The 18,825-nt window shown below is 42.0% G+C and overlaps 1 protein-coding gene across 1 annotated transcript in view; it reads right to left on the bottom strand.

Moving 5' to 3' along the window:
• Window positions 1-18,825, bottom strand: part of col27a1a (collagen, type XXVII, alpha 1a) — a 209,378-nt gene that overhangs the window by 60,310 nt on the left and 130,243 nt on the right. The window contains exons 33-39 of the mRNA XM_038970195.1: window positions 13,748-13,801; window positions 4,862-4,915; window positions 4,466-4,519; window positions 4,303-4,356; window positions 3,790-3,897; window positions 1,700-1,753; window positions 1,394-1,501 (exon numbers count right to left, since the gene is read on the bottom strand). Coding sequence (XP_038826123.1) covers window positions 1,394-1,501; window positions 1,700-1,753; window positions 3,790-3,897; window positions 4,303-4,356; window positions 4,466-4,519; window positions 4,862-4,915; window positions 13,748-13,801 — 486 coding nt within the window. The remainder of the gene's footprint in view (window positions 1-1,393; window positions 1,502-1,699; window positions 1,754-3,789; window positions 3,898-4,302; window positions 4,357-4,465; window positions 4,520-4,861; window positions 4,916-13,747; window positions 13,802-18,825) is intronic.

The following is an 18,825-nucleotide window of genomic DNA, read 5'->3' as shown; positions in this document are numbered from 1 at the left end:
ATGATGTTACAGGACTGTCATCTGAAGAATTCTGAGAAGGTTAGTGAAAAAATTAATATATTTTGGTGGTGAATACGTTATCGCTATGTTTGGCTGGAATCAATGCTGTTGTGTGGTTTGCTATTGTGCTAAGCTAATATAACGCTATATTGTGTTTTCGCTGTAAAACACTTAGAAAATCTGAAATATTGTCTGGATTCACAAGATCTGTGTCTTTCAATTGCTGTACGCTGTGTATTTTTAAGAAATGTTTTATGATGAGTAATTAGGTAATACACGTTGCTCTCTGTAGTTATTCTAGTCGCTTTGGGGAGAGTTGTGATGGTGGCTGCAATGGTAAACTATGATTTATACCTGAAATATGCACATTTTTCTAACAAAACATATGCTATACAATAAATATGTTATCAGACTGTCATCTGATAAAGTTGTTTCTTGGTTAGTGGCTATTTATATCTTTATTTGGTCGAATTTGTGATAGCTACTGATGCAGTAAAAAAATGGTGGAGTAAGAAAAGTGGTGTCTTTTGCTAACGTGGTTAACTAATAGATTTACATATTGTGTCTTCCCTGTAAAACATTTTAAAAATCAGAAATGATGGCTGGATTCACAAGAAGTGTATCTTTCATCTGGTGTCTTGGACTTGTGATTTAATGATATTTAGATGCTAGTATTTACTTGTGACGCTATGCTAGGCTAGTCAGCTTTTTTACTGGTGGGGGTGCTCCCGGATCCGGGTTTGGGAGGAACTAGAAGTTAACTTGCTTAACCATGCTGTAGGTCATGTAACTATCTGTTACATGCAATATGCGTTCTGGACTTCACTGGACAGAGGTTTCTATCCGTTTTTGTGATAAAACAATGGTGTGGTTGAATTTATTCTGCCACTGTCTTCTTATTGTCTCGGCCTTTAGGCCTATATATATCATGGTCGCAAGGCATATGAATTAAGCAAACAATGCAATTTACAGAACACATATAGTGTAGGTTGCAATATGGCTTTTTTGTGTGTGTGGAGGGGGGGGGGGGGGGGGGGGGGTTGGCTTGATCTTGCCCACGCATCCCTACTGCCAAAGGGATTCTTCATTTGTCCCCATTGCAGAACCCTATTAGGTTCCATGTATAACCTTCTGTGGAAAAGGTCCTGCATGGAACCCAAAATGGTTCCTCAAATGGTTCTCCTATGGGGACAGCTGAAGAACCCTTTTAGGTTCTAGATAGCACCTTTCTTTCTAAGGGTGAAGGATCAGGTGCCCCCTGCCCATGTAATTTGATACATTATGATCTAAAAGGAAAAACTGATCCTAGATTAGCACTCCTCCTCTGAGACGGTTTATGAATACAGGCCCAGAAAATGATCTCACTGTCTGCAATATTACAGGTCCACATTACCACAGGTCCAATGGTTCCTCTCGAGCCCTTCGGTCCCACAAACCCTTTTGGCCCTGTCTTTCCGATTGGTCCCGTCTCCCCAAGATGACCCATATGACCTTTGGCTCCCTACAACATACACATATAATTGGTATGATATTATGAAACATTATACAGTAAAATTACTTGATATACAAGTCCTGTAAACAAAGATACATTTATAAAGGTATAATACAGGTATAATTGGTAATGCAGGGTTCTGGACCATGTTTTGATGTAGCAATGGAAAATAATACGTGAAATCAAATATGTGGTTGATAAGAATACCTTTCTTCCTGGTTTGCCTCTTTCACCAATCTTGCCGGATTTACCCTCTTGTCCCTGGAGTGGAGATATGAGACAGACTGAGAAATAGACATTTCAGCTGAATAGCTACATATGACAAAATTTAACAGAGATAGACAATGGTGTTGTGAAATATTTCTAGGTGAGAGAGCGCAAAATAATGTAACTCGTGAATGATAATTATTCATGTATGTCACCTCTACTCCCGCTCCTCCCCTCTTGCGCTTGACGTAGCCGGTTTACTAACCACCGGTCCTGGGAACCATCATTACGCACACCTGGCATTCATCAATACGCGCACCTCTCTCATTACCTCCCCTTTATCTGGCACTCCCTTAGGTTTTTTCTCCATGATACTTGTCATATTAAACTTACCACCTGCACCTGCTTCTCGATTCCCAGCATTACAATGTTTTACCAGTAAAACGTCCAAACTGTATCTGCATGCCAATGATTTGATTGATCTCAATCAGTTTCATGGTAATATGCATTTAGATCTTCTTGAATTACTGTTTCATAAACGGATTAGAGCAAATGGGGTTAACAAACTATCAGCCTTGTATTTTGTTTCAATTAAAGCACATATCCTGCCCGCTCTTTTTTTACTATTGAACTTTTACTATTTACTCCACTCGGGGCCTCCCAAGTGGAGTAAATACAAATACATATAGCTTAATATCATTGCACTGTTTGCGAGGAGAGCTTTCGTTGCGAGTAGCTATTTCATTGCATTGTGTAGCTTACACCACGCTGTATCATAAATAAACTTTGATTTGATTAGCTTGAACACATGGTTACAATATGCTATTATAAAATAAAACAGAGGGGTGAACTATCAATTCATATCATTTATTTGCATAGATTAAACACGCATAGATTAAACAAACATCAAATCAATTGACCAAGTATTAACATAAATCATTACTACTTAGAATTGCAGAAAATTTGTTTTAAAACAGCCATAAAATCAAACTTTTGGTGTGGTGTATTCATGCATCTTAATAAACTATAACCTTCATGTATTATTTTAAGCTAGAACGGTTCCTGCGTCTCAACCAATAGCCAATATAGGCTAAATACTCCCAGAGATGGTCAGGCTCCTTGGGTTTTGCTGTGGCTAATCTGGTTTGGGTTTCCTCAACAGAATAGTGTCGCCGTAACCAAGTGGTCACATTGTTCTGGGTTCCACTGTGCAAGAGGGGGTTCGTGGAGTTTTATGAACATCAATGCAGGCGCATGGTGAATTTGGATCTTAGATCTTGTTGGTGTGATGATAAGGTTCATGTGGCTAAACCCCCTCTCACATGCTGCCGAGCTACAGTGAACAGTGCTTGACCTGAAATAGGTTCCGGTACTAATTTTTCTTGCCGGTACAGTTTATATTTAGCTGCGGGAGCTCCACAATACTTTTGAGCTAGTCAGACTCAAGTCAAGAACTGGAGATGTGTACAGTTAAGCAGTGGTCTCAGCTTGCGTGTCCCCTACTGTGAACAAAGTCCCTAAAGCCATTGATAGTGGAGGCGCACGGGAGGGAGAAGCGTTGGCACAGGATGCGAATGTCTTGTTCCCTGAATCTCAGAATGAGAGGCTCTGACCAGCTCTCTGTAATCGGACCGCGCTGCAGTCTGGTCCACTGCGGACGTGCCTCTAAAGCTTGTGGTTTTGAACTAGCAGCTCCTCATGTTGTTTATAAGGCTAGACGGGAGCTGCTGGTGATTGTTTTTCAACGTTCTCATTGGCCAAAGCGGTCAAGTCTCTGACGGCCTCCGCAGTGCACACACGCAGCTTCTTCATCATTCTCACCACCGCCAGAGAGAAGACAGGGAAGAAAGCACCTACTTCTAGGCTGCTATACATAGGCTATTTATTTGGGTTATCGTTCTATCGTTTTTCATGGAATATTAGTGGTAATTAAATCGAATTTATTTATTACAACTACAACCCAGTCACAGTTGGTGTAGTGTGTCGGGTCAACATATTGTAGCCATAGAAAGCTTTTATTTACCAAGGTGAGCAATTGAGAACAATTGAGTGTGTGTGTGGGGGGGTGTTTGGTTACGTTTGTCACTCACTGTGATGCCTATGAGTCCAGGATTCCCAGGTGGGCCGTCCTTTCCCTTCATTCCGGTTTCACCCTTCTCTCCTTTGTCGCCCTCCTGCCCCATGTCACCCTTTTCACCCTAATAAAACAGAACAGCATGGGTTCAACTGGGCAGCTCAATACAACAGCTAAAAACGGAATGATCTGCAAAGAGAGCTGGTGAAACCAGCAGGCATAATGTGGCATGGAATGTCATAATGATGTCATATTTCTGGGTGTAAACAGTTTTTCTGGTTGTGGAGTCATCAGATAGAGGTATTTCTGCTTCATAATAGTGTTTTTTTATCTGTTCAGATATGTTTTTGCCTGGTGGTTTCAAAACACCATAAACAACTTGACCATTACCTCACAAAAGACATCAGAATAATGAGAGCACCAAAGTTAATAAAAATGTATTATGCACTACTTTTGACCAGGGCTCATAGCGAATAGGGTGCCATTTGGACGCACACAATGACTCATTGAGATTTGTCTCAGGCCTTACCTTTGTTCCATCAGGACCAGCAGCACCGGCCTCTCCCTCAAGCCCTGGCTCTCCCTACACACAGAGCACAAGCAGTGAATGAGATTGACATTTGATGGCTAACAAAAACCACAAAATGATCAGGAGAAATTCATTTTAAGAAGAGAATGACAGAAACACTGACCCGTTGTCCCATTAGTCCCTGCTCTCCGATGTTACCAATGGCTCCGAGTGCTCCCTGATACACACACACACAATTTTGAGGGCAGGGTTTCCTTAACGTTACAGATATGTTTCTGCCTGTGTGTGTGTGTGTGTGCTTATGCGTGTGTGCGTACATGTGTGTGCATGGGTGTGTGAATGTGCTGTAACAACTGCCTACATACAGTAACTGTGCTGTTATTCACTAATTTGTCATTTACACAGACTCATCACAGAAACATCATTGCATTCACGACAGTAAGTGTGTGTGTAGGAAGTGAGAGACTGACTTATTATAATGGACAGACAACCATGTTACAGTGTTAGAATGAGGAAAGAGGGTGATAAGAGTAGGATGTGGTGAGTACTCGTGACTGACCTTCTCCCCCGGCTCGCCAGGCAGTCCTGGATGACCCACTTTGCCTGGAGGACCCTAAGAGACAGACAAAAAGAGTAAAGGAGAAGTAACCGAAAGCTCGCTGGTTCAAATACCAAAGGCAACAAGCTGAAAAATCAGTTGACGTACCCTTGAGCAAGGCACTTATCCCTAATTGGCTCCAAGGACGCCGTACTACTATGTCTGACCCTGTAAAACAACACATTTCACTGCACCCATCTCTTTGCTCGCGCCAAGTCTGGAACCAAAAGACTGCTGAACAGCTTCTACCCCCAAGCCATAACACTGCTGAACAGATAATCAAATGGCTACCCGGACTATTTGCATTGACCCTCTTTTTTGTAGCACTGACTCTCTTGCACTGGCTCTATGAACACTCACGGGACTCTACCCACACACTCACGCATACTACACTGACACTCCAACACACACTCACACACAACATACGCTTACAAACACAAAACACACACTAACTATAGGATTTTGTATCTCCTCTATCAGAATCCTATTGGACTACTTTTTTTCCTTTTGGAAATCAAAGATCCTATAGGTCTTAGATCTCTTGTAGGATTTTATTATAACTTTTTCTTAATTGAACCCATTAAATTAGTTTGTTTTCATTACTTCCAGTATAATACAACAAAATTAATTACAAAATGTTCGTTGATCGGAAACAACAGTTCTATATTAATTTTTGTTTCATTCACTTGTAAGACAGCCTGTCCCTTTAAGAGTGACTGATGATGTCACAGCTAGCACGAGCTCGCAGCATTAATTAGCCAAACTCCCAAGTTAAGCTTGCCACATTCTAAAATGATTATTCTGTTTTATCCTTTACTGTGCGTGAATGCAATAATTTTGAGTAGAGTATTTATTTCCTTATGTTTCCTGATGAAGTTGTCAATGTTTTAGACATATTTTCATCATTGTACATCATTTTATTTTATGCTAAGAAACTACTGTTAGCCACATTTTTCCTGTCAGCTGACTAGCTAGCTAGCTAAGTTGTAGCCATTTGTATGCCATTTTTAGTCACTGTATTGTTATAGTAGATGATAAGTGTCGTGTCTTTAGTATCATTAAATGTGAAGACTGTTATTTTATCAAATAAATTCTCTGTAATTATTATTACGTGATTAAACTAATCATGTAAATTTAATTAACTAGGAAGTCGGGGCACCAAGGAAAATGTTCAGATTACAAAGTTATAATTTTCCGAATATATGCCACGTTCGTCGTAATGAGACCAAGGCGCAGCGTGATTATAATACATTCTTCTTTTATATACAAAGAACACTAAACAAACTAACAAAATAACGTGGAGCTAATAATAACGAGTGCTGACATGCTACACATAGAAAATAACCCACAAAACCTAAATGGAAAATGGCAACCTAAATAGGATCCCCAATCAGAGACAAGGATAAACAGCTGTCTCTGATTGGGAACCAATTCAGGCCACCATAGACCTATAATAACCTAGACTAACAAATGCCCTAGATATACAAAAAACCCTAGACAGGACAAACAAACATACCCACCCTCGTCACACCCTGACCTGACCAAAATAATACATAAAACATATAAAACTAAGGTCAGGGCGTGACAATATAACTCTTCAGATATTTTAATATCTGATCAATTTATCTTATATTAATGAATTATTATTATTACCTTCGACAGTCTCATCGGAACATCGTAAATTATTGGTTATCTGCACGAATCCAGCCTCTACTATGAATCATCCATTTACTAATTGGCTCAATTATTTATTTACTAACTAACTAAACAATCACAGAAATACATAAACAAACAGACATTGGTTACTAACAATGATCGGAAAGAGTCTCTAGTGGGCTAAGCCAATATAACGGCTTGGTGGACAAAGGGAAAGGGGTGGGACTGAGAAAGAGTGGGAAAGACAAATGGATTCATTACACACATTCTATAATTATATTTATTGAAATGCTAATCCTTTAAGCATATGGGCCTGGGAACACAATGTACGTCAATGACAGAGCTTTGCTGAAAAATTACTCCAAAATTCCAAAATTCACATAAATCTCAGAAAAATGATTATATGTTATGATGTGGTTGTATGATTATAGAGTTCCGTCTCTCTGGTTGCGTTTCCCCGAACCAAGTATTTCGTGGTTAGAATAGATACTTTAGAGTACCATTCAGAAATGTTTTCATATATAGATATTTCGGAGGTTGTCTGTATTCTCGTCCTCGGTTTACGTAATTTCTAGCTGCAGACTAGTAATTTGTGCCTAAAATGTGCTCTTATTCTGTAGGGATCGATAGTCTCAGAGTTTAACCATTTCCAGCTGTGTAACCAATGCCCCACGTGGAATAGTTTTGTCCTTTGGTAGAGTTGTAGTTTCAACCACTTCACACACCAGCGTCACCTGGCATGTTTTGGTCTCAGAAATTCAACCATTTGCAACCTCAGCTCACGCTGGGGTTTGCTTCGTCTAACGTGAATTGGGTCATGGAGGCTCTTATAGAAATGTAGAAAATGGTTTGGCTCATTATTTCCAACCAATGCCTATTCACTTGGGCATGGCTACTGACTTTGTTCAACTTTACAGGAAGACAATTTTCTCATTTTAAAAGTTAACATCACATTACATAATTTCGTAAATAGTTTCATCTTTACTCATTCATTTTATACAAGAATTAGATGCAAACTTAATAACTGAGGCACCTGTATAAACAGAGTTAGGGTAATGTGGCTGTATTGTCTTTCATGAGGTCACAAACATGAAACAAAATGGACCGGGTCATAGCTGGCTTCTCCACCGATCATTTACACATTCTCCAAAATAGGAATATTGTTCTATTCTCAAATTATGGGACGTAGTAGAATTGGGCAGAAGAATCCCTTGTTTTTACTGTGAAACTCTCTCAATTGCATGGTCAGGGAGAGTCTGTGGTATTTATGATGTGGTTGTAAGGTAATAAAACTGCTGTTCACATCTCTGCTAGCCAAATCACTGAAAGGGCCAGCGTCATGATGTGTTTTTTCTTGTTTGTTATTTAAGCAATAAGGCCCGAAGAGGTGGTATATGACCAATATACCACGGCTAAGGGCTATTCTTAGGCATGACGCATCGCGGAGTATATAGTAAATATAAAGTATACAGTGGGGCAAAAAAGTATTTAGTCAGCCACCAATTGTGCAAGTTCTCCCACTTAAAAAGATGAGAGAGGCCTGTAATTTTCATCATAGGTACACTTCAACTATGACAGACAAAATGAGAAAAATAAATCCAGAAAATCACATTGTAGGATTTTTCATGAATTTATTTGCAAATTATGGTGGAAAATACGTATTTGGTCAATAACAAAAGTTTCTCTCAATACTTTGTTATATACCCTTTGTTGGCAATGACAGAGGTCAAACGTTTTCTGTAAGTCTTCACAAGGTTTTCACACACTGTTGCTGGTATTTTGGCCCATTCCTCCATGCAGATCTCCTCTAGAGCAGTGATGTTTTGGGGCTGTTGCTGGGCAACACGGACTTTCAACTCCCTCCAAAGATTTTCTATGGGGTTGAGATCTGGAGACTGGCTAGGCCACTCCAGGACCTTGAAATGCTTCTTACGAAGCCACTCCTTCGTTGCCCGGGCGGTGTGTTTGGGATCATTGTCATGCTGAAAGACCCAGCCACGTTTCATCTTCAATGCCCTTGCTGATGGAAGGAGGTTTTCACTCAAAATCTCACGATACATGGCCCCATTCATTCTTTCCTTTACACGGATCAGTCGTCCTGGTCCCTTTGCAGAAAAACAGCCCCAAAGCATGATGTTTCCACCCCCATGCTTCACAGTAGGTATGGTGTTCTTTGGATGCAACTCAGCATTCTTTGTCCTCCAAACACGACGAGTTGAGTTACCAAAAAGTTCTATTTTGGTTTCATCTGACCATATGACATTCTCCCAATCTTCTTCTGGATCATCCAAATGCTCTCTAGCAAGGTCTCCCCGTGTGGTTCTGGGATTTTTGCTCACCGTTCTTGTGATCATTTTGACCCCACGGGGTGAGATCTTGCGTGGAGCCCCAGATCGAGGGAGATTATCAGTGGTCTTGTATGTCTTCCATTTCCTAATAATTGCTCCCACAGTTGATTTCTTCAAACCAAGCTGCTTACCTATTGCAGATTCAGTCTTCCCAGCCTGGTGCAGGTCTACAATTTTGTTTCTGGTGTCCTTTGACAGCTCTTTGGTCTTGGCCATAGTGGAGTTTGGAGTGTGACTGTTTGAGGTTGTGGACAGGTGTCTTTTATACTGATAACAAGTTCAAACAGGTGCCATTAATACAGGTAACGAGTGGAGGACAGAGGAGCCTCTTAAAGAAGAAGTTACAGGTCTGTGAGAGCCAGAAATCTTGCTTGTTTGTAGGTGACCAAATACTTATTTTCCACCATAATTTGCAAATCAATGTATTAAAAATCCTACAATGTGATTTTCTGGATTTTTTTTCTCTCGTTTTGTCTGTCATAGTTGAAGTGTACCTATGATGAAAATTACAGGCCTCTCTCATCTTTTTAAGTGGGAGAACTTGCACAATTGGTGGCTGACTAAATACTTTTTTGCCCCACTGTACATGTGCCACAATAGTAATCATATACATATTTTATTTTGGGGGTCGCCAAAACAAAAAGAGAAACCCAACACTTATTTTTCAATCAATAATATTGATATTTATTTGAAATCAATAGATCTGAGGCAAACTTTTGGGGTGTATGCATTGTTTAAACTAACACTGTTTAAAGCTCACTTTGAATCTGAGAATAATTTTCCTATCACTGGTTAGAAAATAATTTGCTGAAAACAGTCATCTAAATTCTAGAATGTCGGATGGAAGTTTTGGGAGGCTGCTGAAACAGGGAAGGAAACTAATCAGTTGCTTTGTTATTTAACTTCAAAAGAATCACAACCCACTATAGAATATCAACAGTGACAAAGATTGGTTGTTGTTTGAGTGATAGTTTGACTCTCAAATCCATGTATAAGTGTGAAGCCAGCGACTTTTATACAGAAAGCACCCCATATTCTCCCTGCCATTTGAATTTGAAAATGCTAGTAGAATTTGAAATACCAATACCATTGACAAAATCAATGGTACTAAACCCCCCTCCTATGTCCAGAACACAATCTCCATATCTTTACCTACTCACACCAGTGATAATTCCCTGGGGTTCTCAACCTCTTCAACACACCATCGCAATATGGGAGTGATTCAAGGCTGCAAATTATTTTGCAGTATGACCAATAGAAACATTTAAGTCAGATTTTGGAACCAGTCCTATTGGTTCCAAAATCTGATAGGATTTTCTATTGGATTTTTTTTATTGCCTTGCGGTTGAGAGAGGTGCAATTGCCGTACCATTCCGAGGGCCCTCACCTCCTCCCGTAGGCTGTCTTGTCGTTGTTGGTAATCAGGCCTACCACTGTAGTGTCGTCTGCAAACTTGATGATTGAGTTGGAAGCGTGCATGGCCACGCAGTCATGGGTAAACAGGGAGTACAGGAGAGGACTGAGGACGCACCCTTGTGGGGCCCCAGTGTTGAGGATCAGTGGGATGGAGATGTTGTTTCCTATCTTCACCACCTGGGGGCAGCCCGTCAGGACCCAGTTGCACAGGGCGGGGTCGAGACCAAAGGTCCACTATTGGGACGGTATGTAGGTAGGTAGGAGTAAAGGTGACTAGGCAATCAGGTTAGATATTAAACAGAGTAGCAGCACCCTAGCCAAAAAATCCTATAGGATTCCTATCTAGAGGGTAGTGCGGTCTGCACAATGCATCACCGGGGGCAAACTACCTGCCCTCCAGGACACCTACAGCACCCGATGTCACAGGAAGGCCACAAATATAATCAAGGACAACAACCACCCAAGCCACTGCCTGTTCACCCCGCTATCATCCAGAAGGCAACAGGAAAATGACCCTAAGCACACAGCCAAGACAACTCAGGAGTGGCTTCGGGACAAATCTCTGAATGTCATTGAATGGCCTAGCCTGAGCACGGGTAATGTCATTCGGAAACATAATGTTAACTTTCACTGCTATGCGGACGACACACAGCTATACATTTTGATGAAACATGGTGAAGCCCCAAAACCGACCTACCTGGAAGCCTGTGTTTCAGACATAAGGAAGTAGATGGCGGCAAATGTTCTACTTTTAAACTCGGACAAAACAGAGATGCTAGTTCTAGGTCCCAAGAAACAAAGAGATCTTCTGTTGAATCTGACAATTAATCTTGATGGTTGTACAGTCGTCTCAAATAAACCTGTGAAGGACCTCAGCGTTACTCTGGACCCTGATCTCTCTTTTGACCAACATATGAAGACTGTTTCAAGGACAGCTTTTTTTCCATCAACGTAACATTGCAAAAATCAGAAACTTTCTGCCCAAAAATGATGCAGAAAAATGTATCCATGCTTTTTTTACTTCTACGTTAGACTACTGCAATGCTCTACTTTCCGGCTACCCGGATAAATAATTAAATAAACTTCAGTTATTGCTAAACACAGCTGCTAGAATCTTGACTAGAACCAAAAAATGTGATCATATTACTCCAGTGCTAGCCTCTCTAAATTGGCTTCCTGTTAAGGCAAGGGCTGATTTCAAGGTTTTACTGCTAACCTACAAAGCATTATATGGGCTTGCTCCTATCTATCGTTCCGATTTGTTCCTGCCGTACATACCTACACGTACATTATGGTCACAAGACGCAGGCCTCCTTATTGTCCCTAGAATTTCTAAGCAAACAGCTGGAGGCAGGGCTTTCTCCTATAGAGCTCCCTTTTTATGGAATGGTCTGCCTATCCATGTGTGAGTTGGAGACTTGGTCTCGACCTTTAAGTCTTTTTATTGAAGACTCATCTCTTCAGTAGGTCCTATGATTGAGTGTAGTCTGGTCCAGGAGTGTGAAGGTCAACGGAAAGGCACTGGAGCAACGAACCACCCTTGCTGTCGTTGTCTGGCCAGTTCCCCTCTCTCCACAGGGATTCTCTGCCTCTAACCCTATTACAGGGGCTGAGTCACTGGCTTACTGGTGCTCTTCCATGCCGTCCCTAAGAGGGGTGCTTCACTTGAGTTTTGAGTTGAGTCACTGACGTGATCTTCCTGTCCGGGTTGGCGCCCCCCGGGTTGTGCCGTGGGGGAGATCTTTGTGGGCTATACTCGGCCTTGTCTCACGATGGTAAGTTGGTGATTGGAGATATCCCTCTAGTGGTGTGGGGGCTGTGCTTTGGCAAAGTATGTGGGGTTATATCCTGCCTGTTTGTCCCTGTCCGGGGTATCGTCGGACGGGGCCACAGTGTCTCCCGACCCCTCCTGTCTCAGCCTCCAGTATTTATGCTGCAATACTTTGTGTCGGGGGGCTAGGGTCAGTCTGTTATATCTGGAGTATTTCTCCTGTCTTATCCGGTGTCCTGTGTGAATTTAAGTATGCTCTCTATAATTCTCTCTTTTTCTCTATTTCTTTCTTTCTCTCTCTCGGAGGACCTGAGCCCTAAGACCAGGCCTCAGGACTAGCTGGCCTGATGACTCCTTGCTATTCCCAGTCCACCTGGTCGTGCTGCTACTCCAGTTTCAACTGTTCTGCCTGCGGCTATGGAACCCTGACCTGTTCACCGGACGTGCTACCTGTCCCAGACATGCTGTTTTCAACTCTCTAGAGTTGAAAAAAAACGTTTTTGCTTTGTCATTATGGGGTATTGTGTGTAGATTGACGAGGGAAAAAAACAGAATAAGGCTATAGCTTACAAAATGTGGAAAATGTCAAGGGGTCTGAATACTTTCCGAATGCACTTTATATACACTGTGTATATACACTACCGTTCAGAAGTTCGGGGTCACTTAGAAATGCCCTTGTTTTCCATGAAAACATACATGACATTAGTAGCAAAACGAATAGGACATATAGTCAAGATGTTGACAAGGTTATAAATAATGATTTTTAATTGAAATAATTGTGTCCTTCAAACTTTGCTTTCGTCAAAGAATCCTCAATTTGCAGCAATATGATATGGCTTTTTCTTTGCAACTCTGCCAAGAAGACCAGCATCCCGGGGCCTCCCACTCCTCTTTCAATTGTGGTTAGACCAGTTTGCGCTGTTCTGTGAAGGGAGTAGTACACAGCGTTGTATGAGATCTTCAGTTGTCAATTTCTCGCATGGAATAGCCTTCATTTCTCAGAACAAGAATAGACTGACGAGTTTCAGAAAACGTTCTTTGTTTCTGCCCATTTTGATCCTGTAATCGAACCCACAAATGCTGATGCTCCAGATACTCAACTAGTCTAAAGAAGGCCAGTTTTTTTGCTCTTTAATCAGGACAACAGTTTTCAGCTGTGCTAACATAATTGCAAAAGGGTTTTCTAATGATCAATTAGCCTTTTAAAATGATAAACTTGGATTAGCTAACACAACGTGCCATTGGAACACATGGTTGCTGATAATGGGCCTATGTAGATATTACATAACAAAATCTGCCATTTTCCAGCTACAATAGTCATTTACAACATTAACAATGTCTACACTGTATTTCTGATCAATTTGATGTCATTATAATGGACAAAAAATGTGCTTTTCTTTGAAAAACAAGGGCATTTCTAAGTGACAAATAAAATCAGTCAATCAATCATTATTCATTATAGTGGGAGGAAGAAACAGGTAGTTACACACACATCCTGATTAAACTAGTGAGACCAGACCAGACGATGTGAATGTGTATGTGTCTGTGTGTGTGTGAGAGAGAGTGATAAAGTGTGTGTACGTGTGTGTGTGCGTGCGCGCATGAGTGTACGTGTGAGCATCCATGTGTGTGTGTACTGTATGTGTAAATTTTCACCTTTAGACCCATTTCTCCTAGTGGCCCCACTGTCCCCACTGGCCCAGGGAGTCCCTAGAAAACAGAGCAGAGACACAATGTTGATGAGAGATGGTCATATAAGAGAAACCAATGCAGCTTTGTGCTCAAACCACACAAGAACTATCCTTGTTCAACCATCCTGATCTCATGAGCTTGCGTTCTGTTTCGCTACATGGATCCACGAGGGTTACAGTCAGGTCGGGTTGGTGGATCAGGCTACAAGAGAACAAGTGCTGCCCAACAGGTGCTGCTCTTCACGACTGTCTTGGTGTGTTTGGACCACGATAGTTCGTTGGTGATGTGGACACCAAGGAACTTGAAACTCTCGACGCGCTCCACTACAGCCCCGTCAATGTTAATAATGGGGGCCTGTTTGTCCCGCCTTTTCCTGTAGTCCACGATCAGTTCCTTTGTCTTGCTCACATTGAGTGAGAGGTTGTTGTCCTGGCACCACACTGCCAATTCTCTGACCGCCTCCCTATAGGCTGTCTCATCATTGTCGGTGATCAGGCCTACCGCTTTTGTGTCATCGGCAAACTTAATGATGGTGTTGGAGTCGTGTTTGACCATGCAGTTGTGGGTGAACAGGGAGTACAGGAGGGGACTAAGCACACCCCCCCAAGGGGCACCAGTGTTGAGGATCGGCGTGGCAGACGTGTTGTTGCCTACCCTTACCACCTGGGGGCGGCCCGTCAGGAAGTCCAAGATCCAGTTGCAGAGGGAGGTGTTTAGTCCCAGGGTCCTTAGCTTAGTGATGAGTTCTACGGCCACTATGGTGTTGAACGCTAAGCTGTAGTCAATGAACAGCATTCTCACATGCGTGTTCCTTTTGTCCAGATGGGAAAGGGCAGTGTGGAGTGCGATTGAGATTACCTCATCTGTGGATCTGTTGGGGTGGTATTCGAATTGGAGTGGGTCTAGGGTATCCGTGATGATGCTGTTGATGTGAGCCATGAACAGTCTTTCAAAGCACATCAGCATCACTCCGTCAAGGGAAATATAGTATCATTTTCAAACAAAGATATCTACATATATTGCAGGATGCTGTAAATCCTGTGTATTGAGCCGCAGGACAGGCTCAACTTGCCTTACATTACGCCTGGGAAGAAAACACTTAAATTTGATCAACTTGCCATTGGCTCAGCCCTTGGCTCAGCTAATCCCATGGACATTGGCTAAACTTACCCCAAACATTTTGACTATATTAGCACACACACCTACAAGGATGCACTTTCATGCTAAGTTTAGGACCTCATATTGAAGCAGTGTAATTTGCCTCGAAGCGAGCATAGAAGTAGTTTAGCTCATCTTGTAGGCTCGTGTCACTGGGCAGCTCTCGCCTGTGCTTCACTTTGTAGTCTGTAATGGTTTGCAAACCCTGCCACATCCGATGAGCGTCAAAGCCAGTGTAGTACGATTCGATCTTCGTCCTGTATTGCCGCTGTGCCTGTTTGATGGATCGTCGGAGGGCAAAGCGGGATTTCTTACAGCTTCCGGGTTAGAGTCCAGCTCCTTGAAAATGGCAGCTGTAGCCTTTAGCTCAGTGCGGATGCTGCCTGTAATCCATGGCTTCTGGTTGAGGTATGTACGTACGGTCACTGTGGGGACGACGTCATCGATGCACTTTTTGATGAAGCCAATGACTGATGTCAATGACACTTCAGGCTTTTCTAATCGACCTGGCCCGGGTATCCTGGAATGATATTGACCTCATTCCGTCAGTAGAGGATGCCTGGTTATTCTTTAAAAGTGCTTTCCTCAACATCTTAAATAAGCATGCCACATTCTAAAAATGTAGAACCAGGAACAGATATAGTCCTTAGTTCACTCCAGACCTGACTGCCCTTGACCAGCACAAAAACATCTGTAGCAGGTATATTTCACTGGTCACACCCAAAGCCTATTCTTCCTTTGGCCGCCTTTCCTTCCAGTTCTCTGCTGCCAATGACTGGAACGAATTGCAAAAATCACTGAAGCTGGAGACTCATATATCCCTCTCTAACTTTAAGCATCAGCTATCTGAGCAGCTTACCGATCGCTGCAGCTATAGCCCATCTGTTATTAGCCCACCCAACTACCTACCGCATCCCCATATTATTTTAATTTACTTTTTTGCACACCAGTATTTCTACTTGCACATCATCATCTGCACATCCATCCCTTCAGTGTTAATTTGCTAAATTGTAATTGCTTCGCTACTATGGCGTATTTATTGCCTTTCCTCCTTACTCCATTTGCACACACTGTATATAAATGTTTCTATTGTGTTATCGACTGTACTTTTTTAAATCCTATGTGTAACTCTGTTTTGTTTGTCGCACTGCTTTGCTTTATCTTGGCCAGGTCGCATTTTTAAATGAGAACTTGTTCTCAACTGGCCCACCTGGTTAAATAAAAGGTGAAATAATAATAATTTTTTAAATGGAGGGAAGTGGGGGTTTATTCGATCGCCTATGAATTCTCAGAAGGCAGCCTGCCTTTTGGCCCCTTTTTCTCCATCTCCTCTTCACGCAAATCATGGAGATCGGGGCCTGTTCCCGAGAAAGCAGTACATCCTTCACGTCGGGCTCATCAGAGTCGTGAAAGGGAAAAAAAAGGATTCTTCTAGTCCGTGGTGAGTAATCGCAGTCCTGATGTCTAAAAGTTATTTTTGTACAAAATAAGTAAAAAAATAAGTTAAAAACAACACAAATAAACAAACAAAAAAACACAATCGGTTGGGGGCACGTAAAACGTCTGCCTTCCTCTCCAGCGCCATTTTACATGCCCAAAGATACAAGTTAAAGGAGGGCTGTGGGTTGTGATTGGTTACATTGCCTACTATGCCTATTTATCTGTATAAAATGGGCCTTTACTCTAAAAGTAGCAGAGATCAAACTCTGGAGATTTAACATGCTGGTAGGGTATATTATGTTCAACAATATATATATATTAAAAAAATGCAATGTTCATGTTTACATTTTTCAATCTTCATTAATTAATTAAATATTTTTTACAATTAAAATCAAAATACTACTCATACTACAGAGCAAGCAGTAAAGCTTCACATGACACCGATGTTTGTTTTGTATTATCTAAAGATGAAACATTACGTAGTCTAAAAGGAGACCTGGGTTAGGCCAAAATGTCATAAATATGCCACTGTTGATGAATTCTCTCTCAATTATGCTTTTAGATACAGATGTTAAATATTTATCAACAATCCTTCCTCCAAATGACCCTTCTATGGATTAAATGAATTCCCAACACTACTGAAGGCATAAACAGTGTATGGAACAAGCTTGGTTCCTTAAGGAGCTACATGTAACATTTCCACTTTCAACGTCAGATAGCGTGACGATTATGCCTGCACTGATCCGTCTTGTATCTCGCAAAGAGTAATGGGATAGATATTATTTTATTTTTTGGCGAGGAAGTCTTAGTTGCACCATTTCACATTTAACTAAGGAGTTTTGTGCTTCAATGAACAGTATTTCTGAAGTTTCATAATGGGCACAAAAGCTAACAGAAATGTGTCCAACATTACTAGCTTGCCGGCTGAGCCAGTCACTGAAACGATGCTGCTAACCAACCAGCTACCTAGTTAGTGCTAGACATACAATGTTGACAGCTTCCAACAAAAGCTAGCTAGTAAGCTACTGTAGTAACGTATGTCGTAAGCTATTGTAGTAACTTTACTGCTAGTGCTAACATTACACACTCGTAACTGCAATATTCTCTGTTTTTCTGAAACATGGCTTTTGGACAAGATTACCCCCCATGACTATCCAACTCGATGGATTCTCAATTCACAGAGCGGACAGGACATCAGATTCAGGAAAATCCAGAGAGTGAGGGGCTAATGTGCATTACAGACTACAAAATAAGCCCTAGCTGTGATCTGCCCAACGATGTGTCTCTACCAGACAAACTCAATGCCTTTAATGAATGCTTCGACAAAAACAACAGAGCCCTGCATGAGGGCCCCTGCTGATCCGGAGGACTGGGGGAGCTCTCTCTCCGAGGCTTATGTAAGTAAGATTTTTAAGTCTTCAGGGCATGTGCAGACCAGCTGGCAAGTGTCTTCACAGACACAACTCCTTGTCCCAGTCTGTAATCCCCACATATTTCAAACTGACTACCATCATTCCTGTTCCCAAAAACTCAAAGGCATCCTGCCACAATGACTACCGCCCTGTATCAATCACATATGTGATAATGAAGTGCTTTGAAAGGATGGTCAAGGCACACATCAACTCATCATCCCAGACACCGTGAATCCACTCCAATTTGCATACCGCTTCAACAGATCCACAGACAACGCAACCTCAATTGTACTCCACAAAACCTTAACACCCTCCAAGCTCGTCTCCAAGCTCGGGATCCTGGGACTGAACACCTCCCCCTGCAACTGGATCCTGGACTTCCGGGGCTCACCCTAGGTGCTAAGAGTGGGCAACAACCCCCCCCCCCCCCCCCCAGAGGTGTGTGCTTAGCCCCCTGCTATACTCCGTGTTCACCTACAACTATGTAGCCACCCACGACTCCAAGTCTATCATAAAGTTTGTTGATGACACGATGGTGGTAGGCCTGATCAACAACGCCAATGACACAGAGACATCAGCAAGACCTAGGAGCTGATCGTGGAATGCATGGCTCCTCAGATCCTGAAAAACTTTTACAGCTGCATGATCGAGAGCATCCTAACTGATTTCATCACCATCGGGTATGGAAATTGCACCACCTTCGAACAGAAGGCCCTACAGAGGGTGGTGCGGGCGGCCCAGCGCATCACTGGGAGTGAGCTCCCAGCCATCCAGGACATACATACATACCAGGCGGTGTCTGAGAAAAGCCCCCAATACGTGACCCGATTCAGGAAACTAGGTGTATGTCGCAAGTCACGACTTCACAGGAGAAATATTTGAACGTAAACATTTTTTTTTTAAATCAAAATGCGTTTTTGGACAGAAATGCCTTCTCAAACATGTGACCTTTCATGTGCCTTAATAACAAACTTGTATGCCATCTGTAAATACGAATACATTTGTTAAATTACAAGCCTTGTTGGTTAAACC

The sequence above is a fragment of the Salvelinus namaycush genome, chromosome 31, assembly GCF_016432855.1.
Source record: "Salvelinus namaycush isolate Seneca chromosome 31, SaNama_1.0, whole genome shotgun sequence".
Taxonomy (NCBI): domain Eukaryota; kingdom Metazoa; phylum Chordata; class Actinopteri; order Salmoniformes; family Salmonidae; genus Salvelinus; species Salvelinus namaycush.
The sequence above is the reverse complement of the archived record's forward strand: the minus strand, read 5'-3'. Positions and strand labels throughout refer to the sequence as shown.